Here is a 24,007-nt window from a genome sequence, read left to right on the forward strand (position 1 = left end):
TTCTAGAGGACTTGAGGCTCAACTGCCAGCAGCCATGCCCGGCACATCAGTCTCTAAGGATCCAGTGGCCCTAACCACCGTGGGCAGAGTGTATTTACGTTCACTCTGCGACAGGGTTTCTCTGTGTAGCCCTGGCTGTCTTAGACTCACTTTGTAGACCAGGCTGGAATCAAACTCAAGTGATTCACCTGCCTCTGCCTCCCAAGTGCTGGGATTAAAAAGGCTTTTACGTACACTTTTTTAAAAAAGGAAATGAATTGTTCAAGATTTTTTTTTCACTTTTAATACATCTTTTAAAAAGACAGGTGGGCTGGAGATGGTTTGGTGGCCAGGAGCACTTGCACCCACATGGGGTAGCAGACGACCTCCTACAGCTCGGGTAGATCTGAGGTCCTTTTCTGTCCCCTGTGGGTGCCCACACACATATACACACGTTAAATATCTTTAACTTTAAAATAATACAAAAGAACCCAAGATGAAATCAGGTCTGGTCACAGCAAAAGGGTGAGGCCACAACACTCTTGAGAAAACCTGGGGCTAACCAGGAGACACTGCCACTGGCCAGATGTCACATACTCAAGGAAGACATTCATTCACTCCTGGGTCACTCCTGAAAGCCAAGGGGCTGCCAGCCAGGCGGCGGCCAGAAAGGTGATCTTTATTCAAACTGTGTTTCAGTCCCAGAGCAAGTTTGGAGGTCCTGCTTTTGTTCCTTTCAGACTGACCTGGAGTTCACAGTGCCCCTCCTTCAGTCTCCCATGTTTAGCTGGGATATAGGCCCAAGCTACCAAGCCCCACTATTCTCATGGTCTTTAGTTTCCATAGATGATAAAAGAACAATAGAATCTTCTAGATACACCATTAAACTTTTATTAATTGTATTTTATTTTATGTGACTTTCTGTGTCTGTGTGTGGTCACCAGGAATTGAACTCAGGTCATCAGGTTTGGAGGACAATGCTTTTTACCACTGAACCATCTTATTGGTCCCAACAAAGTTTTGTTAGTTTATTTTTTAAGGTAATTCTGTGTGTGTGTTGGGTTTTTGTTTTTTTGTTTTTTTGGTTTTTTTTTTTTTGAGACAGGGTCTTTCTGTGTAGCCCTGGCTGTCCTGGACTCACTTTGTAGACCAGACTGGCCTCAAACTCTGCCTCCCAAGTGCTGGGATTAAAGGCGTGCGCCACCATGCCCAGGAGGAGGCAGGTTTGATTCCCAGAATTCACGTGGTAGCTCATAGTCATCCATCACTCCAGTCCTGGGGTACCATGCCCTCTTCTGGTTGCTGTGATCAACAGGCACACACGTGGTGCAGACACACACGTGCACACCGAGCACATAAATCTTTTTAAGATGTACTTTTTCTATGTATACAGTGCTCTACCTGCATGTACACCTGCAGGCCAAAAGAAGGCATCAGATCACATTGTAGATGGTTGTGAACCACCATGTGGTTGCTGAGAATTGAACTCAGGACCTCTGGAAGGACAGCCAGTGCTCTTAATCTCTGAGCCATCTCTCCAACCCCAGAACACATAAATCTTTAAAAAAAAAAAAAAAAAAAAAAAAAAAGTTTATCTTCTAAAGATGCACACAGGAATAGTTCAGAGATAAAATTTAATTGTCTGGAGTTTGCTTTGCAACAACCCAGGAGAAACCAGACATGCAACGCCAGGACCTGGGAAACAGTGGCAAGATAGCAAGTTCAAAAGCACACCTGAGTCTGCTGGGAGCCTGGGCTGTCCCTGGACAGAGATAAATCCAGGAAGGGTGCTGGGGATCACTAGGTGTTCCCCAGCCTCCACCCTATAAAAAACAAAGAGCTTGTGAAGGCGCAAGGTGGCGCACACCTGAATCCCAGCACTCGAGAGGTAGAGGCAGGCAGATCTGTGAGTTTAAAACCAGGCTCGTCTAAAGAATGAGTCCAGGACAGCCTCGGCTACACAAAGAAACCCTGTCTGGGAAAGAAAAAAGAAAAAGAGCTCAGTGGGTAAGAGGCACAACTGAACTGCCCAGGTTTGACCTCCAAGTCCTTATACACGTGGAAGCATAGAGGCAACCCCTGGAAGCTGTCTCCACACGCACGCCATGTTGCCTGAGCCCCAACACAAAATAAAAATAGAAGTTTTTAAATGTAAAACAAGAACCAGGGCCCAGGCAAGGCAGCTCAGTGTGTAAGGACATCTGTAGCCAGACCTAATAGCCTCAGTGATCACCAAGACGCACACGGAAGGCGAGAGCTAATCCCTGGATACACACACGCATGTACACACACCAGTAACAAAACAGAAACACAGTGAACACCAGAACTGTAAAACACCAAATCTGTATTTACATCCACATATAATAACATAACTTTAAGCTGAAATATATCATAAATAAAGCATGTCTACTGTCTGACAACTTAAGTATCAACAATTAAAATAAATCAAACTGGAATGAAATAAATACATTAACAAAAATCCAACAAATTGTACCTCTTATCACATGTACTGTTGCCTCAAAGGGAAAGACACACAAAGCAGTAGTATCCCAAGAGTTAATACTGATGACAAGAACACACTGTGAAGCAAAAAGGGCTGTTGAAAAACAAACCAAAAAATCTGGAATTTTTATGCATTCAGAAATTATGGCTAGAGAAATCAGAAAGGCCCCCAAATTTCAGCATTACACACATTGACTTGTTTTCTAATAGATTTGGTGATTTTTTTTTTAATACGGGTTTAATTTTTGCCCCTATTGTATACAACTTCCCCCCTCAAGATTTACACGTAATGTCTCCGCGAGCTTCCTGTACACTCACTGGATTTAGGCAAACATCCAGTCAATCATCTTGCAAATGTGTTAATCTTCAAAAATAGGCTATAAAAGTGCAGAACCTAAGAACACAGTCTAGATTATGTACATATGGCTCAGCTTGTGGACGGGGACAGGGCCTAGTGTGCATGTTCCTGATACAAAAGCACTTTCTGCAAGAGCAGACATCTCCACCCAGGTCTCCCCCAAGGACCCCTCACTCTGCACAATGAAGTGGTGAGAAGGCGGGGTTGAGCTCTTCACCCTTTGTCCTGTCAAGAGGGCTGGGACAAGAAAAACGAGCAGTGCAAATTTATTTTTGAAACAGTTTCTTAATAAAATATTTTGGGTTTCCAAAACCCATGAACTGTTGAATAAACTCGGACATCAAAGAAGCTCAAGCTTAAAACGGCGAGTGAGGCAGCTGGTGGCTGTCCTCCCTCAACCCCAAGCTGCCTGCACGCTGAGACTCACCCTGACTGTAAAACAAAAATCGGGGGAGACAAGGAAGTCTACAGCACATTTTCTCTCCCTGCCTCCCAGGAGGCTCAGCCATCAGTTCCTCACCCAGACTCAAGGTGTCCACACTTCAAACACCAGACCCACCAAGACTCCAAATACAAACTTAAAAAATTTCCCAAACCTTTCACTCCCTTTAAAATTGCTTCCCGGCATGCAATTCACACAAGGAAATGTGGCATACTACCTAGATTAACTCAGACAACTCCCCGAGAAACGGAATCTTCCAGCAGAAATGAAGAAGTGAGATCGCTCCCTTCGGAGCCTGGCTTGTCCTTCAACATTGGCCACTCTACAGAGGCAGCTTCTCTGTAGGAACACTGGCTCAAAAATACCACACGCCATCCCCAGGGCAGGATGCTGGGGGTTCCAGGACAACCTGTACACACTAGCTGCTAACAGCCATACTAAAAGGAGCCAGGTTCAGCCCTGCTGACCTCAAGATGCACAGCACATCTTCAGAGTGTCAATACTTCCATCAACGATTCTGTCAAGACAAACAATAGACTGTGGAGAACTCGACATAATACAGGTCAGTGAGAATTTGCTTTAAAACATGTTTTAAATGAAAAAGCATAAAGAAGGAGAAAAGGCTCAAATCACTGAGCCCCTTGAGGGAAAGAAACGCACAGTACTTAAGCGAGTTTACAACGTAGGCATTTACAGTTACCTGAGGTGCAAGCGTTACAACACCCACCCCCCCCCCCCCCCCCCCCCAAGAATTTCTTTTCAGCAGCGCTCAAGTATACAAAAACATATTTGGTCAATTCTTTTAAAAAAATATTTAGGGACAAAATAGACTTGCAGTCCCCGTTTGTGCACAGCCCAATCGCTCCCATTAGTTTTTATTGCTATTTGGTACAGAAGTTAACAGAACTTTAGAATGTAGTGTTCCTTCTCTGTCCCTGTAGGGTGTTATGTACAATCCAGTCACAGCTTGTTCAACAGCTCTCACGTGCTCGAAAGGTGAACCAAAGTGATTCCAAGGGAAATGTGTACTTGCATCCAGAGACCTAACAGAAAAGGGTTAAACGTGATTAGAAAAGCACACAAGCATAAAGGGCTGTAAGGAGTAAGTTGAGAAGTGGTTTGGTTCCCAGCACCCACGTCAGGCAGCTCAGTCACCTGTAGCCCTCTTTTGGTTTCCAAAGTCACCTGCACTCACATGGCATTCACTCACACAGATGCACACATAAGTAAAAATAATAGTTCTTTAAAGCATACATGAATATCACTAGGGGGACCTAGAAGGAAAAGGTTTCCACCTACGACCCAACTGTCACCATCTATGAAGCTAGACTAGACCAGATGCTGATGAGGGGAGACCTCACCGAGAACCAGAGCCCAGGACTTCTTGTTACATTGTCACCTCAGAAGGGCTACCCAGGTGTGGTGGCTCACCTCTGTAATGCCAGGACTGAGGAAACCTGAGGAGGCAGGATTACCAAGTTAATTGCAGCCAAGACCCTGTCCCCGACTTGCCACAATAAAAAACAGCCAGAGGCATAGCTGAGTTAAGAGATCCTGCTTATTGAGGGGAGGCACTGAGTCAAACCCTCCACCGAGCGATGCTAGTACCTGAAGCTGGAGCATCCTACGATCTCTGCACCCCAGGGTCTACCTACTGAGGCCTCTGTCTAGGAGCCCCAGCCAGCCAGTTAACTTCAATGAGACCTAAGCCTAAGCCCCATCTGGCACGGCCACTGCCCACACTGTGGCATCTAAATGGACAGCCAGACAGTGCTGACAATGCCTCGCTGAGCTCAGGAGGCTCCCACTCAAATACATCTGACCCCTAAGGCCTAAGTGCAGACACCTGTGCTAGCTCCTGACCCCAGCTGCCCTCTCAGACAGATAAGGACTTCAGAATGCTTTGAATCAGCTCTCAACCCAGAAGTCAGGTCCAGCTTCAGCTCTGTTTAGACAAGGCCTGTGTTCCTCACGCTGGCTTGTTGGCTCGGAGTGTGTGCCTCCCAGCCTAGGGTCAGAAACCTTGTCTATTTTCAACTTTGATCACTGGGTTGGTTACACACCCAATTTTGCTGTTGTAGAAGGGAGCAGCTATGGACTGCATGTAAACAAAAGGGTTCGGTGCATCGCAATCCAACTTCTTTGACAACTGACAGCACTCCGAGCGTGGCCTGCTGGGCCCTGACCTGGGCCCAGAGGTATTCACGACAAGGTAAAGGCTCAGTACTCTTCAGGGGCCACTGTGACTCTACTGCCAGTCACCCACAGTCCAGAGTATGGTAACTTGTTTTGTTTTACTTTTCAAGACAGGGTTTCTCTGTGAAGCCCTGCCTGTCCTGGAACTCAATCTATAGACCAAGCTGACCTCTGTCTCTGCTGGGATTAAAGGCGGTCAGAACCACCCACCAAGTATTATAAATTTTAAAACATCTTTTAAAAAACAAAGAGGGGTGGCTCAGTGGTTAAGAGCACTGGCTGCTCTTCCAGGACCTACATGGCAGCTCACAACTGTTACTCCAGTTCTGGGGAACCCAATGGCCTCATACAGACATTCATGTTAAGTAATAAAACAATGCACACAAATTAAATCGTTAAGGACTATAAAATAAAATGGGGCCAGTCAGATGGCTCATCTGGTGCAGGCACTGCTGATGATGGGGTAGGAGAAAGACAACTCCCTAAAGACACTCTCCATGCACACAAATCAACCCATCAACAAACGAACCTAATTTTAAAATATTGGTCATTTTTTTAATTCAAAAAGAAAATTACTTTGTTGTATACAAGTAAAATCAACATAATATATTTCAAGACAACAATGCTCACCTTTCCCCCCCAAAATCAGGAATCAAGACTTTTTGTCATTTGGTCGATAATGTGTATTTCCAATAAAATTCTCATAGCTTCTCTTCTGCAGCATGCTGTTGGACAGGTGCTGGTACGATACTGGCCTCTTTCCTGGATGGAGAGAAAGGGAAGGTGACTCAGAGCCTAGCAGCAGCAATGGGACAGACAGGAGGTGCAGGCTCTCCACAGCAGGAAGCAGCTACAACTACCCTGTTTCTATGACACTTGACAGCACAGTACCTTAGGAGACTAAGAAAGGGCAACAGAGGTGCACACCTTGAATCCCAGAGCTGAGGTGGAGGCGGACAGATAGATAGTTATCTGTTCAGTTGAGCAGCCAGCCAAGGCTACAAAGTTAAGAGCCTGTCTTAAAAAGAAACATATGCTAGGCCCGGGGACACATGCCCTCATCGCAGCACTTAAGAGACAGAGCAAGACGCCTGAAGTTTGAGGACATCCTGATCTACACAGCGCATTCCAAGCCAGGGCTACACAGTGAGATCCTCTCTCAAGATGACAAAACAAATAAACTGAACACACACACTTACTTAAACTAAGCACCAACAAGACAGCTCAGCCACAAGTCGAGTAAGCCGGTGACCAGAGTGTGGAGGAAGGGGACCATTCATGCACTCATCATCTCCATCAATCAGCACATAATAAACAATCCAAGGCTACACGCGAGTCAAAACTCTACAAGGATCAAGGGCTTCCACTGAAAGAACCTGTTCAGCTAAACTATGGACACTGGACACCTAAACCCACAGATAGCAGAAATCACCACTTCAGCACTAGAGACGTAGCTCAGTTAGAAGTGTTTGCAAAGCCCGCCCAAGGCCCTGGGTTTGACAGCCAGCATCCATAAAGCACAAATTACTACTTCACGACAACGCTAAGCAGTGCAGTGGAGGAAAACAATTGAATGTACCACCCTCATAGCTCAGGGCTTCACAGTACAAATTGAGGAGAAAAGTACAGTTCGACAAAACTCAAACTGTTTCCACAGCTCAACACTCCAACCCTAAAGGTCTGGCTGTGACTGCCTCCTTGAAGCAGCACAAATCTGCAAGAGACCCCTGGTCTACCTTCCTCCGCTCATAGGCAAACAGCAGAAACCCCCATGATGCACCTAAAGAGAAACCATTCCCCTATGGGAATTCCAAGTCATCACAAGATGACCACAAGACAACCTCATCAGGAACACAGCCAAAAGCAGATCTATTGTGCCGGTGTCACACACTGGTGGGAATTTCTTTACCCAGGAGCTCCTACTCCCTCCACTTCTGACAGGACAAGGAGCCGCCCATGTGTACAAAGAGGGACACAGAACAATCCCAAATCCCACCACGGGCTTGGTGTGTTGGCCGTAACTTGTAGAAAGGAGAAGGGGGCTGTGACAAAAGGGCCTCAACAGGCCTTCAGTGGCACTCATGTTTTGCTTTTTTCGTGGAATGATATACACATCCCAGGCTAATCTCCCCAGCGCCTCCGCCACCCAGTGCTGGGGGACAGATGTGCACTACCATGACCAGCTGGTACCTGGACTTCAACAGCAAGGAAAACAACTACTTTTGGCTTGTTTTTATTTTTGTTTTATTCTACATCATTTCCTTAAGAGCAACTCAAGACTTAACCTCTAAAGGCCCACAACCGTTGCTACAAGGTGGATATAGAACCATGTCTGACTGGCCCTGAGAACCTGGTTCTCCTACGGGATGTGTCTAAACCCAGCACCGCCAACCTAGCGCCTGTGGGAATACCTTCAAGGGCTGGGCTGGCTCCTGTATGTCCCACAGGTCCACAGGTGTACAACGGTCCAGGAGCACTGTAGGCCTTCTGCACAGTCAGCACATTAGGCGACTCCACCTCCCCGGGGCTCAGGAAACGGGTTTTAGGGGGCAGCACAGGCGGTGGGCACACACACTCTGGTAACAAGGAGGTGATGCTCCTGACCACGTACTTGGGGAACTCGAAGCCCCTTCTGCCATTGGGCCCAGGGTGCTCTGAGTCTGGGGACAGCACACTGGACTTGAGTCTTTTGGGAAGTGGCTCCGTGAACTCTGCTGTGGCACTGCCAGCACTGCGATGGCAGTAATAGTCTCTCCCTGGGTGCTGTACCCATGGGCCATCAACTTTCACAGGGTACTCACTGGAACCGTTGCCACTGCTGCTGCTGAGGGGGCACTGAGAAGGGGCAGCTGACGGGGTCGTCTTCAGTTTCAGCTCAGGTCGTTTCACCTTATCCGTAGCAGCACAGATGCCACCTTTGGGAAACAGCTCTGACTGTTGCTGTCTGGTGGTGCCAGGACCCCCGGCACTGGGCTGTGACCTGTGCGACTTCAGGTTACTTGGGGCTAAAGTGCTGTTGTCTGGTCCTGAAGTCTGGGGAGCTTTGCTTGGACCCGAGATCCCCTGCCGAATCTTCTCTGGGTGCAGGGACTTGGCTTGTGATGAGAAAGCAGACTTGGCCTTGGGCTTGTGCAAACCAGCCAGGGGAGGTACATCCTTGCCCAGCAAGGCAGGAGGGCATCCCGTCCGCCTGTTCCTCAGCACAGACTTGCTACTGCAGTTCTTGTGTGTGTCTGGGTTATACCTGTGCTCCAGTCTCTGGTGCATCATCAGGACTTCCGGATAAAAGGTCTTGAAAGTACAGAAGGGACAGGCGATGCTGGGGATGAGACACCTGCTCAGAGAGATTGCAGGACAGGCGTGGAGCGCCCCGAGGGACAGATTCAAGGGCCTGTCCTGGCAGTCAGCCTCCCGATCCATCTTGTCCCTGTGGCCAGTTTCCCAGGCTAGGGGCCCAATCCCCTCGAGTTTGCAGGCAGGGCTGCTGGCCTGAGGTTCACCTGCTGCTCTCTTTTTGGGCATGTCCAGATAAGCAGGGGCAGGACTCTTTCGCACTTTCTCACCACTATCGGCTGCATTTTTATGGAAATCCTGAGTATCGTTGTGTGCTGGTGAGAGGACAGCACTGCCCAGAACACTCTGAAACACAGAAGTTGTCTCCTTAAGCTGCTTGGCAGGTGGGCTGCCCTTAACATCTTTGGCACCATCATGAAATCGCTTTAAATTTTTGGTCTGTGCACTGTCGGCCGTTACTAGTGCATCCTGCGGCTCCTGGCTCCGGCCTTCACTCTTGGACTCAGCTGCAGCATCCACCAGCTGCTTATCCTTGTGGTGTCTCTCCAAGTGGTACCTGAGAGATGTCTTCTGGGCTGCAGCATACTCACAGAATTCACATTTGTACGGTTTTTCACCTAAAATGAGATATGCCATTGAATCATGATGTTTAGGAAAGGTGCCAATAGAATTCTGCAAGCTCAACAAGCTATGACACCAAACATGCATGGGTTGTTCCCTATCTCCCAGTTCTCATATCGAGGGCCTCAAACGCCCCAGTGCAATGAACACTTTAAAGCATAAACCTGTCTTTCCCAGAAAAAGCGCACTGCACACTCTAACTGACTTGGCCTTCACCACTGCCCATGGCAGTGCCTGTGCACTTTTCCAGCTAAGGAAGCGGGAGCAGCACAGGCTAAGCAGTGCACCTGAGCCACAAGGACTCCTCGAAACCTCCTAACCCACACCACCACTGCACCTACATCCAAACACACTACCCTTGCTTCACCACCCAAAATCATAAAAGGGTGTGAGAAAGATGTAGCATTTAATACACTGCAGGCTTGCCTTAAGACACAGCAGGCACAAGCCAAGCTCAAGAGGACTCACGGTTTCAAGCTGCAGCCGTTAGGACACGCAGTAGCTATACACACCACACACTACAGCCGTCAGAACCACAGAGCAACACAGAATTGTTTTAGGTAGCACATGCTGTAAACAAACAAGTCCTTTACCTGTATGCGTTCTGAGATGAATATTGAGGTAATAGTTTGAACGGAAAAACTTCCCACAGTAACTACACTCTCTCGAGGACGTGAGGGGCTTTGCTTTTCCTCCATCGTCATTTTTATCTTAAAGCAGAAACAAAAATATTTGTGTAAGTCAGACGAAGCACAGGATTCAGGCATTCAGGCTCTAGTATTCTCGACACAAAACATTTGGGGAAACCATGAAAAAAACTTATGTAGAAGTTTCAAAGGCTAAAATAACATACCAAATGCCATCAGGCAGTGTTTCATGTCTTATACTGTGTGCTCGTTTTGTTTTGGAGACAAGGTATCACTATGTAGCCCTGACTGGCTTGGAACTCAAAGACGCACACCTACCTCCCTAGTGCTGTGCTGGGATTAAACGGGTGTGCCACCATGCCTGGCACTACCCCATGCCCTGTTGTGACCTCAGCGCAGCCTAGTGAGGCCAGGGTTTGTACTTTATTCACAAGAATGGCCATTTAACTAATAGATGAAACCTGACAGGCACCTTCTGTTCTTGCCACTTAGCATGCGCTGCACCTGGCTCATAATTAAGGCGGATGTACCCAGTGGCCAGAGACACTGCCTTACTCAGAACCAGTAACTTCATTTGGAGGAACTATAAAACCTCCCCAACTACCAGCAGAAAATGGCTTGAGATTGAAGTCACCACTAGAGGGCAGCAAGCACAAAATAACCTCAAAAGGTGGACAAGCACCTAAGAAAGTTGATCAAAATTTACCCAAGTTTGGGAAGGCAGAGTCTGTGGTTTCCAAGCAATCTCAGGGGCAAAATAGATCTGGCTCATCAGAATCTACTCCAAAAGCCAGGCCAACGTGGCTGATGTGAAAGACCCACTGGAGTCAGGGGCAAACCAAACCTGGCTGAGGCTTTACTCTCTCAGCAGCCCCCCAGCTTGCAGGTGATGTGCAACTATTAAGGCACCTCCGCTGGCTTGTCAGGTCTATAGGTATGTACAGATATGAATGGCCACCACACGGTCATCTCTTGAAGGCTAGTTATCAGGGCCATGGTGCCGCCTCATTACACTAAATCCCCACTAGGGAAGGAGATCCATAAAACACACAACTAAGCTAAAATAGTACCAGAGACTTGGAAAAGTCATCAGACTTTGTTTTTGCACTTCTTTAGAGAAAACCTAAAGCAGGCTGGCTGACAGCACAGTGGACGATGCCCTCACTCAGTCCCACTGCATTCACAGCTTTGCCCACAGCTCGCCCTGCCTCCAGCTATGTCAGGGTACATAGGCTTTGTTACAACACATGCAAATGGCTAGGGACACCTCTACCATACAGGCTGTGGCACCTAGAGCCTGCATTCTATCCTAGAATCTGATTGGACTATGCTGTTCTGTGTAGGGTTGCAAACTTTTACAACGGATTAATGTTGAACTCATCCTAGGGAGAAGTACCAGAGGTGGATGAACCTACTTTGCAAACAGGGATACCACCAAGGAAAGGTTGGGCTATGTCACCAGGAACCATAGCCTGACCCTGACGTTCCCACCTGTGGAAGCCAGGCCAGAAAGCTTTCCCTGGGAGCATGAGATCTCTCCAGTGTTGACACTGCAGGAACTGCCAAGTGCAGAGGCCAACTGCAGGGTTCTTAAGACATGGTGGGCACCAGGTGTCCATCCTTTAGGTTTCTGGGTTCTGAGGAGTGGGCTATACACTGTCCCTGGAAAATCAGCTGACTAAACACTTGTCATGAAAGCAAAGATCCTCAAGTCCATTCACTAGCGACCAGAAAAGCACTGGGTACAGGTTCACACCCACAGTGCTTAACAGACTAACTGTTCCTCGACTCACCCTGGTTGTACCAAAGACTTCCAACACACTACCTAGTGCCACAAACACCTCTAGGTGTTACCATTAACCTGTAGACCACACCCACACATCAGAGGTGTTGGGTACTTTAAGCAACACAGCCCACATTCAGGGACAAGAGACAATGGCTCAAGTGGAAGTGGGCAGCCAAGAAAAGAAACAAGAGTGGACTCCCCTGCTCTAAGCTCATGCCCAAATCATGAGATCCTGGGCAACACCCTGTTTCTATAAACACCATCAGAACACATCAAATTCATGGAGAAAGCCTCAAGTGGGCCCACCTCCCTGGATTTCACCAACAAACCATCTGGAAGCTCCCTCATGAACACTGGCCTCACAAGCACCAGGTAATCAGAGTGCATCAGGTAGTTCCCACAGCAGGACTAGCAGACTGTATTAAGGAAGCCTCCCAGCTTCCTCTGGGACCGCTGGAAATTCATCTGGATAAAGGCATGGACAGTCCTGGTCTCACAAGTTAAGAACAGGAATGCTAGAGAACTGCTACAAAGTCCTGGGTCTCAGTTCCAGAACTCCTAGCATCCTGCACCAGGTCACGGCCTCAGTCCGAGGCCTGAGGAAGCCAGTAGCACCCACTGATGCATCAGCTATAAAAACCTGAGTCCTTAGGAAGCAAAATGTAGTACAGGGCCCATCAGGAGCAAGACAGTGGACAGGCCTTTGAACTCAGGGCCTAGGAGGCAACAGTACTCACCCAAATGGAGCCCTTCGGGAAGGCCATCCTCAGACCAGTCTTCAGAGCCCCCTTCTCGGTCCACAGCCCCACTGTCTTCCAGAGTGGTGGCGAAGTCTGGGGAGCAAGTCCCAGGCTGCCTTCCATCCACAGACATGGTGGGCGATGGGGCATCGGCCCTCCTGTCCTTCTTGTGTACTCGGGAGTGCAGGACAAGCTGGTGGTAGGTCCTGAAGGCTTTACTGCACTCTGAGCAGTGTGTGGGCTTCTCCTTGCTGCTGGGCAACTTGGGATCACCGTCCCCAGAAGGCACTTCACTGTTGGCGTGTCTAGGCTTCTCTTTGTCTTGCGAGAGGCCTGGACAACTGCTTCTATTTGTTTTGGACTTCCCAGAACCTTCTGACTTACCCCCAATCCATATTTCTCCAAGTTCCTCTTTCTCTGAACATGAATCATCATTGTCCGTGCTTCCTTCCTGGCCTGACTCTTTCACCTCTTCTTGGGCAACGGCCACTTTTCCTTTGGTAGCCAGCTGCCATGCCTGGTAGGTGGTGAATGGGTCAAGCTGAGGTATACAGGTCATGGGCTTCACTATAGTCTCTGAAGTTGATCTGGGTCTCAAGTTCAAAAACTGCAGCAGCTCTTCCTTCGAGGACGTGGGTCCCTCTTGCTGGTCATCAGGGGCTGTGCTGCTGGCACTGGGGGCGGTTTCTTTGGCATGAACCTTGCTGTGCTCAATGAGGCTCTGCTTATTTGGGAAGAGGAAGCCACAAACCATACAGATCTTATAGGGAGTGGAGATGCTCCCAGATCCATGCACCTGAACCACTTCATTGATGGTGACAGGGCTCTCCAGACCCTGCTGCAGCTTGCTCCTGGTGCCAGACTTGCCATTGTGTGTCCGCATGTGGTTCTTCAGGAACCACGGCTCCTTGAATCTTCTCCCACATAGGCTGCACCCATAGGTGAAGGAGTCCTTGTGTTTCTTCATGTGACTCTCAACATCAAAAGCCATTGGGAATGTCTGCCCACACACATCGCAGCTCAACTCCTCGTTTTCTTTGCTGCTCTTCTCCTTCGATACTTCTGTTGGTATCTGGCCTTTATCGAGGGGACTCAGGTATTCGGCCTCCACTCGCAGGACAGCCGGCTCACAGAGGGTGGGCCGGTGCTGCATGAGCACATGCTGACTGAGGTCTTCTGCATGGGAAAAGGCCTGGCTACAGAACATGCAGTCCAGGGCCATGTGCCCTTCCACTGGGGTCATGCTCTTGTCCTGTGCAGCTCGGAAGGGGACTGCAGCCGGCCCTCTGATGGACACAGCGTCATCCACCTCCATCTGGGTGCCTAGGGAGCTGCTAATGACTTCCGGCCCATCCATGTACACGAGGAGGGATTGAGTTGGCATGCTGGCCTCCACTTCAGGGTCTGACAGGAAGGACGATCCAGCTGTCTGCTGAGGAGTCTCTGGAGTTAGAATAAGGCCACTTGTGAGACACCACTCAAACCTCCAGGAGCCCTGGGCTTCAAAACTAGAGCAGCTCTAAGTTCAGAGGGATGTGTATATGCCAGAGCTGGGGGAAGCTCCGTCAAGGATATGGTCTGTGCACAAACAAGGCAGCCAGGCTCCCCTGGGCTGTGATTCAGATCTGAGTCAGCATGAGGGCAGTCGTTCCATCTCCATCGGGTGAGTGGCTCAGTTGAGCAAGACGTCCATCCCGGCAATATGAAGACAAGGGACTTCCAAAATCTGGGAGGAAAAAACAAGACTCGGTGAGAAGGGCTCACTCAGAAAGAGGGCTTGGCCCATGAGTCACATGGCCTTTTCCACGAAAGGGACTAGATTCAATTGCCTCACCTTTAACTAATCCATAATGCATCCTGCTAAACATGTTTGTTAATTAAATCGTTAGCATAATTCCCAACTGATACACTTACTAAGTAAGTAGAATTTCAACCAGTCAGGAGACTTTTAAGCCAGAGCTTGCTCAGAGATATAAATGCCAAGTTTAAACAAGGACTGGTAAACAACAGGCTGGCCAACCTGAGCTACACAGTGAGTTCAAAGCAAGCCTTATCAACATGAAACAGTCTCAAAAAGAGTAAGAGCTTGAGCTTTAAGACAGAACTGATACAATTCTATGTCTCAAATGCCAAGATACACATGTCTCCTACATACAGACTGCAAAAGTTACAAAAGCCCGGTATGGTGGCATACACCTTCGATCTCCGCACTCCAGAGGAAGAGGTAGGTGGATCTCTGTAAGTTCCAAGCCAGCCTGGTTTACATAGTGAGTCTCTGTCTCGAAAGAAAAAAGTCACTGGCATCACACCTTTAATCCCAGCTCTCGGGAAGCAGGTGGACTGCTATGAGTTCAAGGCCAGCCTGGTCTACAAAGCAAGTTCAGGAGAACTAAGGCTACACAGAGAAACCCTGTCCCAAAAAGCAAAAAAAAAGTCATGAAAATGCGCTGACAAAATGAGACTGATCCAAAACCTTGGCCCACAACACAGGGGCCTTTCCTGGAATTGTGCTTGGCCTTGAACCAGGACCCTGATGTTTCTGTCTTAGGCACTGGATGCTGCCAGGCAGGATAGGGCTTCAAAGGGCTAATGACCTACCAAAAGCAGAACCCACTTACTTTTCAACTGTCCACATGTCTAACAGGCCTCCTCAGACCTGGCTCCGTGTGGCCCATTCTTCCATCAGAAAACACATGGCCCACCTCTTTTCCTCCACCTGTCACTGAGGCCCTGGCAGGCAGAAGAGGGACTTTATTTACCACTCTATAGGTTATGATTTGGAGGCTGACCCTTCACTCTTGAAAAATATTTAATACCTAAAAAAAAGCCAACATCCTTCATGGCACAGAAGGCTGTTTTAAATAGTCCTGTCTCCTCCCCTGTAAAGTTTGTGGAAACAAAAGGGCACAAGGGCACCTGTCACAGCACTCTCCTCCTCCCTTCTGCATCCTACCCCACAGCACATCATGAAGCTGGCTCTTCCTCTTCTTCACCCTAAGCAGGGAGCCTGCAGAACACAGACTGGGGAAGAGGAGCAAGGCACTGGCAGCACTTTATCTTCCTTTCTGCCTTTGTTGCTATCACAATGGAGGACAAGACCTGGAGTGGTTACCACCCTGTGACGTAACAGAGACCTAAGTTCCAGCCTAAGTCAGGACCTTCAAGATGTCCCAACAAAGCAAATTCAACCAGGACACACTTTCTATGGTTAGAATTACAGCAAAGTTGACAAGCATTACACCCTGTCTATGCCTGTGGACAAATCCACACAACCAAAGCACTGGCAGCAGTTAAGCTTGGGACCAGAGATTCAGACTTTTACACATTCACTAGCCAGACGTCCACAAGCTGGGCAGTGTGTCCACTGGAGAACTAGGCACATACCCTGGAAAGGTAGGACCACACTCTGCCGTCCCGGCCTCTCAGTGCTGGAGGGTTAAGTGCACTTGGAGTACACTCACTCAGTTACTAGATGTCCCTTCCTCTTTAAGGCTCTAGAACAACCATTTAAAAATGGCAGACGAGCCAAGTCTGGTGGTGCACACCTGTAATCCCAGCACTCGGGAAGCAGAGGCAGGTGGATTGCTGTGAGTTCGAGGCCAGCCTGGTCTACAAAGTGAGTCCAAGACAGCCAAGGCTACACAGAAAGACCCTGTCTCGGAAATAAATAAATAAATAAATAAATAAATAAATAAATAAATAGGCGGGCAGGCAAAGCCGGGTGTAGGGGCAGACACCTTTAATCCCAGACAAAGGCAGGTGGATCTCTGTGAATTCAAGGCCAACCTGGTCTACCAAGAAGTCCAGGACAGCCAGGGCTACAAAGAGAAACCCTGTCTCAAAAACAAACACACACAAAAAAAAAAGCTGGGCGTAGTGGTCCGAATCTTTAATCCCAGCACTTGGGAGGTAGAGGCAAGCAGATTGCTGTGAGTTCGAGGCTAGCCTCAAGTCCAAGACAGCCAAGGCTACAAAGAGAAACCTTATCTCGAATTAAAAAATAAAAATACAAAAAACAAAAAGACAAGCAAGCAATGGGCTGTCGTGTGAAACCCTATCTCAAGAACGCTAGAAGCAAACCTGCTTGAGCTGGGTGGCAAGCAGGACACGGCAGCGCTGACTGGTTGAGCCTAGGCTTTTGGAAGACCACGATTCCTCTGCATACTTTAGTTACAGCACCTGGGACCACCCCTGGCCACCACTTATCTACCACAGGTCAACTGTGGCATACGCAAGACTTTAGTCCATCTAAAACCATCCTATGAGGAAATAGAAATTTAAAAATCAAGACAAAATTTAAAAATTCTTGAGCTGGGCGTGGTGGTACACACCTTTAATCCCAGCACTTGAGAGACAAGTGGATCTCTGTGTGTTCAAGGCCAGCCTGGTCTACAAAAGGAGTCCAGGACAGCCAAGATTATACAGAGAAACCCTGTCTAGGAAAAAAAAAATTCTCATTTGCTGTAAAGTATCTTTCGCTACCATTTTAAAAGTTATCAAATGTAAAAATTAGCATCCTAAGAGTCTACGGAGTTGCTGGCTGTTCACTGCTGTTTCTCTGGAAGCTGACACTAGACTAAAAGACACCCAGAACTTTGACAGAAAGCAGAGACTTAAACAGGATGCATCTCTCAGGCTATAGTCCCTGTCACCTCTGATCTGATGCTAAAATGAACCCTAAATCAGAGGCTACCACCCCATGACCACACCACTCTGCAACCAAGACTGTAATAGTATTTAAGATCATCTTTTTTTATTTCTAAGTATGTATACGTGTGTGCAGGTGCCTGCAGAAGCCAGGCTGCAGCAGAAGAATGTCCGATCCTCCTGCAGCTAGAGCTGCAGCCTAGCTGTGAGCCACCTGATGTGGATGCTGGGAACTGAACTCAGTTCCTCTGAAAGAACAGCAAGTGCAGCTAAATCATGAACAATTTTCTCCAAGTTTTGTTGATTTGGGTTTGTTTGTTGTCCCTCTACATAGCTCTGGCTGTCTTGGAACTCTCTGTGTAGACCATCTTGACCTTGAACTCAAGGGACTGCCTCCGCCTCCCAAACACTGGGATTAGGAGATAGCACACCCAAACCTAGCTTCTCCCAGATTTTGCCCCCACACTATAAAAGTTGACCAGCACAAACATCCCTGAACTGAGTTGAAGCCAGAGCACTGGCCTACCACACTATGTGTATGACTGGGGTTCCACTCTAGCACTGAAAAATTTGTACCACGAGCTTGTTCCCTGCCTTGGTCCACCAGAATCTGACAGCATTCTTCTTCACTAGAAGCCACTAACCTGCTCAATTGTAAGGTGGCTAAGTAATTTAATATGTGCTTTGCGCTGGGAGTTGGTGGCGCACACCTTTAAAGTTGTGCGCCACCAACTCCCAGCACTCGGGAAGCAGAGACAGGCGGATCGCTTTGAGTTTGAGGCCAGCCTGGTCTATAAAGTTAGTCCAGGACAGCCAAGGCTACACAAAGAAACCCTATCTTGAAAAACCAAAAGAGAAAAAAAAATGTGCTTTGCTAAACTACAATCTTTAAAGACCTGCCATAGCCTTAGTGTGAGCACCTATGGAAAGAGGTGTTCTACCATAATTACTACCTAACAAATAGTCCCTCTGCCTCAAGTACACAAGCAAATGCGGCTTTCCCAGAATGTTCTAGCCTTCATCCTGGAGTGCAGGAGGCAACAAAAATTCCAGGGTATACTTTTAAAGACTGTTTCTTGACAGAGAACAAGAATTATCTAGGTTTATTTGGTTGCCAGGAAAGAAAGGGTTCAGAACCACCAAAGCTTGTTAAAAAGTACTTTGCGTTTAAACTCAGCACTCGGGATGCAGAGGCAGGTGGATCAATGTGAGTTCAAGGCCAGCCTTGTCTACAAGTGAGTCCAGGACAGTCAAGGCTACACAGAGAAACCCTGTCTCGAAAAACAAAAAACAAACAACAACAAAAAAAAAAAAACCCAAAAACAAAAAAAGCACTTTACAAAAATATGTTTAGAACCGTATTTAAATCCTTATTCCTGTTGTTCACACCCCTGAGCTGGCCAGGGCTTCATGCATCATGCCCTTTTATCTTCTTTTTCTTCTTTTTATTTTTTTTTTAAAGATTTATTTATTATGTACACAATATTCTGCCTGCAAGCCAGAAGAGGGCACCAGATCTCATTAGAGATGGTTGTGAGCCACCATGTGATTGCCGGGAATTGAACTCAGGACCTTTGGAAGAGCAATCAGTGCTCTTAACCTCTGAGCCATCTCTCCAGCCCCACATGCCCTTGTATCTTGAGAGCATACTGGGGCTTAATGCATATTAAAATTACTGAGTTACTTTTTTAATATACAACCACCATTGAAATTCAGTAAAAAGCACATGACTGTTCAAGTGTGTCTGTTCTGTAGTCACTAACTAGACATTGACATGTGACTAAAGTGACCATCAATTCTACCAATATCTGACTGTAAAATTACCAAGTACACAAGATAATGAAAAGCCCAACAACCTGCTCTGAACATTAGCCAGAGGAACTGACATTTGTGACAATTACTGGACTTGGAAACACCACTGCACAGAGATGTGCTCACAACCTTCAGACAAGCCCACCTGTGCTCTTCCTATGAGTATGTTACCTCACATTCTTGGCAAAAGCTAACCCAGAGGATCAGGAAGGCATGCACTCAAGGGTGGATGGTAACTGTCTCCCACACGCAGCCATCTGCCATGTCCTCCAACTGCTTCACCAGGTCACAAGCGTTCTAATAAATAAATGTTCTACGATTCCGCTCACAGTGCTACACACTGACCAATTCACTTCTATCTTTAAAACTACGAAGTTAGGGCTGGAGACACGGCTCGGTGGCTAAAGGTACTGGTTGGCTACTCTTACAGAAAACCTAGGTTCAATTCCCAGTACTCACATGGCAGCTCACAGCTGTCTAACTCCAGTTACAAGGGACAGGCATATCACCCTGTTCTTGCCTCCAAAGGCACATACTCAGTGCTCAGAAGTACATACATACCAAATACCAAGACATATAAAGATGTGCTGGGAGGGGTGTCTGTTAAGATTTACTTGAGTGTTCTGCCTGAGTGTGCACCACCTGTATGCAGTGCCCAGAGTTTAGAAGAGGGCGCCAGATCCCCTGGAACTGGAGTTATGAATGGCTGAGAGCTACAGTGTAGGTGCTGAGAATTGAACTGAACTGAACCCTGCAACAAAGGTTCTTAACCTACACCTTTTTGTTAATGCTACAAAAGGACAAACATCTACATCAAACAATCAAAACTTACCTTCCAAAAAACTGTATTTATGTATGTATGGGGGTGGGCATGCAAGCCACACCACATATACAGAGATCAAAGGACAGACAATTTTAGGAAGCCAGTTCTCCCCTTCAAATACATGTCCTAAAAATCCAAATGCAGGTCATCAGGCACGGTGGTGAGTACTCTGGCATGGTGGCCATCTCCACAGCCCCTAAACCTGTAGCTTTTGATCTTTCCACACTATTCCAAGAACAGCACCAAGGTGACACCAAGAACTAAGTGGTCAGACCAACTTTCCTAGCAGGAAGAGAAAAACACCTAACAGTTCAGGCCTAACAGTTCAGAGAAACAGATTTAAGTATAAATGTTCATTTAAATTAAGCATCATAGCTGGAACCATCACAGGCAAAACACTGCTGGAGGAAAGGTGGGATGATCCTGGGCAACACAACCCTACTTCCTCAAAGTCATACAGGAAACACTCAACTCTAAACAGAATGAGGCCAAAAGATGCACTAGTTATACTCCTAGCCTTTAAAAAAAAAAAAAAAAAAAAACAAACTAGAACTTGCCAGGCAGGCGTGGTGGCACACACCTGTAATCCCAGCACTTAGGGAGGCAGAGGCAGGCGATCTCTGCGAGTTCAAGGACAGGCTGGTCTACAAACTGAGTCCAGGACAGCCAGGGCTATAAGAGAAACCCTGTCTTAAACAAAAACTAGACAGCACCTGATTCATCCCCAATCAGAGTGCAGGTGTGCTGAAAGATCCAGTTTTACTTTCAACATATCAATACTACAGATACTGAGAACTGTAAACTGACTTTCAAACACCCCATGCTGATCTCCTTTGAAGCAGCTTATGGGGGAAATGACAGTCTTGATAACTGTCAACCAGGCAGGATGGAGCACTTTTGTCCTGAGTTTCTCACAGCAACTTCTGCTTGTTGGGGCAGCCTTACATCTGCTTTGAGATCTGACTGGGCCAACTGCAGAGGAAAAGGGTTGCAGGAAACTAAAGAAGCAAACCCCACAATTACCTGGACTCATCCGCTCTAGAGACTACACTGACTCAGCACCTGTGTGCACGGCACGTCTGTATACATGTACACACACTCACACAAACACATCATCATCAACAAATAGTATGCCTATTATGTGGCACCAAGAATTATACACTACACCACTTTTCTCCAGAAGGAAAAAAAGTCCATTTAACTACCTTCAAGTAGAATACGAGCTCAGGAAATGCCCTTAAAACCCAGGATTTTTCCTCAACCTCATGGAATGCTCCCTGCGTAGATTTACTGAAAATACTAAAGTTGCATGCAGCTCTTCCAGTTACCTGTATGCACCTCAAATTAAATAAAAATAAAATCTTTCAATGAATAAGACCAATCACTGATGGAAAAAGTTACATGTCAGAGTTTAAATCATCAGCTACTAGGAAACACAAACTGCAACCAAAACTGAGTTTGTCCTATTAAGGAGTCACTCATCCAGTGTCAAACAAACCACCTCTTTACATGATAAACTGCTACATCAGCCGGCCATTCAGCACAGACTTAAATCTAAAAGATCAGTCAGTCATTTAAAAGCCAGCCTGAAAAGCGGGTGTGGTGGTGCACACCTTTAATCCCAGCACCAAAGGTAGGTGGATAGCTGTGAGTTCGAGGCCAGCCTGGTCTACAAAGCGAGTCCAGGACAGGCAAGGCTACAGAGAGAAACCCTGCCTTGAAAGAAAGGAAAAAGAAAAAAACACCAGCCTGAGCAGGTGGAGCATGTCAGCATAAACAGGCAGAGGCAAGTTGATCACTGTTGAGTTCAAGGCCAGCCTGGTCTACAAAGTGAGTACAGGACAGCCAGGGCTACACAGTGCAACTCTGTCTGGAAAAAACAAACAAACCCACCCAGCCAGACCTGGAGGGGGGGGGGTGTAAATACAGGCTGAAAGGTCAATTGGAAAATAATAAGAACAGAGGCCAGGGGGTATTTAACTCTTACACACCTTTGCTCAGCTGCATCTCCAGGCTCAGTGATTTTATTTCTCAACCTTATCATAAAATTACCAAAGTGGCCCCAAATTTCCAGTAACTAACTCAATAATGTTGGTAGCCCCGGCAGGAAGCAATGGGCTGTTTAGAAGGCTGCAGTCAACAAACGTTCCAATGTAGGGAGCTCAACCTGAATTTGTGGTGGCAGCTGGCTAACTGGGACTTCCCCCAAGCACCACCCTTTATTTGGAAGCTAGACATACCCAAGAACTGTGTTCCCCATCAGGAGATGAAGATTTTAGGAGAAAATGGTGGTGTGTCCCCCACCCCCACCCCCCCATCCACTTCCTTCAAGGCAAGATTTCTATCTGCCCTCGTGGTCTGAATTCAAAACCCTTTGGCCCACATACCATTGCAAATTTGCCTGGCTGGCCAAGAACCTTAATCCAAATCACCTAACTGAAAGGCCAGCCTTGCAGCTTTCCACAGGGCTCCCACATCGAGGCCATTAAGTGATATTCCACCAGGCTCCCTCACACAGCAAAGCAAAAGGCACTTCTCTAGGTCTCTGTGTGATGACTCTTTCCTACATGTGCATTTAAACTAGTTGACACCCCTCCCCTGGAAGACCTGGCGCTGAGGTGTGTGAACTGAGGCCCCTCCTTGTTACAGCTTCCATTTACATGCCTGTAGCTAAGCCTTTGCTGGTTCAGAATGTTTAATAGAGTAGGGTCCTTTAATTCAATTTTGGTAGCTGTTATACACGTCTCCCAGGTTTTAGTTTTTTTTAATAACCCTAAATTAAAAATCACCCCGTGGACTGGAGAGATGGCTCAGTGGTTGAGAGCACTCGCTGCTCTTCCAGAGGTCCTGAGTTCAATTCCCAGCACCCACATGGCGGCTCACAACCATCTACACTGGGATCTGCCGCTCTTTCCTGGCATGCAGATACAGCACTTGTATACATAACAAATGTTTGTTTAAAAAGAAAAAGCATTCCATTTGCTCAGCTGTGACCATTTAACCTAAAATGGCACACTTTGGTACTAGACTACTGACCGTTGGTTCACCCAAACTGCCTCCCCTCCTGTTCCTTCTAATTCTAAAGCTGGAAACCCCACTTCTTGATAGCTCAGCTTCAACTTCCCAAATTATTAATTACACATACTGCCACGGGATTAAACTGAAATGGGAAGTCAGGAACCAGCCATTTAAAACAAATTATGGCCAGTTACCTCAAAAAATTCACAACACAGGCCACACAGCATATGTGAGCTAGAACAATCTCAAAATAATTATGTTCTGACCAATTGGAAACATGACTTTCACATACAGTACTTTCAGTCATTTGTTTTCTTGTCTTAACAGCAGTCAGCGCTTAGGGCCAGCTTGAAAAAGCAAAACAACAAATTTGCCGTCTGTGTGAAGCAATAGATTTTTTACATTTGAATTCCATTTGCATTTTGGAAAAACAGAAAAATTATTGGACGTGATTGTGGCCGCCATAGTTTGCTCCTGGGCTTGCTTAAAACCGGGGGATCTGTCCTAACCTTTGGAGTCACAACCTTTTCCTGTCTTTTCTACTTTCCTCTTTAATATGAGTAGGAACAAAACAGTAGGGGAAACGCTATTAGGTGAGTCGGGCATAAAGGGGTGTATGTGTGTGTGTGTGTGTTCCGCCACTTTCAACCTAGTTTCACTCAAAGTTGAATTTCTATGCAAACTAGTAGATTCGTGGTACCGCGTCCAAACTTCCGACATGAAAACTTTAAAAAAATTACACGCCCGGGGTCTTAAGGAAAAAGAACCATTTAAGCTTATAAATATCTAATTTAGAGAAATTTAATGCTTTGGGTCCCGGGACTTCCTCTACATTGACTCTCTGCAAAGTGTTTACCTTCAGAACACCGCTATCGTGTAAGCTCTCGAGCTACTGACAAGGTGGTTTTTATGTATTTATTTATTTTGTCGTATTATAGGCGACCCGGAGGGGGCAAACCGGCCCCTCCTCCCCTCCCCGGGCGCACCTTGCAAGGGAGGGGGTGGCGGCGAGGGAGGACTGGCTGTGCGCCTGCGCGCAACGCTTGCAGCCCCCACCCCTTCCAGAATCTCCTCGTGAATCCTCCTAAGGTGTTGCTGTTGAGGTGCTTCTGGAAGGTGTGGGGGTCTGCAAGCGTTCGGCT

General features: G+C 47.1%; 1 protein-coding gene across 2 annotated transcripts in view; it reads right to left on the reverse strand.

The window, feature by feature from the left end:
- Positions 1-3,513: 3,513 nt before the first annotated feature.
- Positions 3,514-24,007, reverse strand: part of Znf217 (zinc finger protein 217) — a 23,619-nt gene continuing 3,125 nt past the window's right edge. Inside the window, exons 2-6 of one of the 2 annotated variants that reach the window (XM_051143870.1) lie at positions 12,563-14,291; positions 9,986-10,102; positions 7,889-9,388; positions 6,108-6,239; positions 3,514-4,324 (exon numbers count right to left, since the gene is read on the reverse strand). In XM_051143870.1, coding sequence (XP_050999827.1) covers positions 6,130-6,239; positions 7,889-9,388; positions 9,986-10,102; positions 12,563-13,949 — 3,114 coding nt within the window. In that variant the 5' untranslated portion in view covers positions 13,950-14,291 and the 3' untranslated portion in view covers positions 3,514-4,324; positions 6,108-6,129. Of the gene's footprint in view, positions 4,325-6,107; positions 6,240-7,888; positions 9,389-9,985; positions 10,103-12,562; positions 14,833-24,007 lie in introns of those variants that run through there. The other variant, XM_051143869.1, reaches the window with a different exon arrangement.

This window comes from Acomys russatus, chromosome 4 (genome assembly GCF_903995435.1).
Source record: "Acomys russatus chromosome 4, mAcoRus1.1, whole genome shotgun sequence".
Lineage (NCBI taxonomy): Eukaryota > Metazoa > Chordata > Mammalia > Rodentia > Muridae > Acomys > Acomys russatus.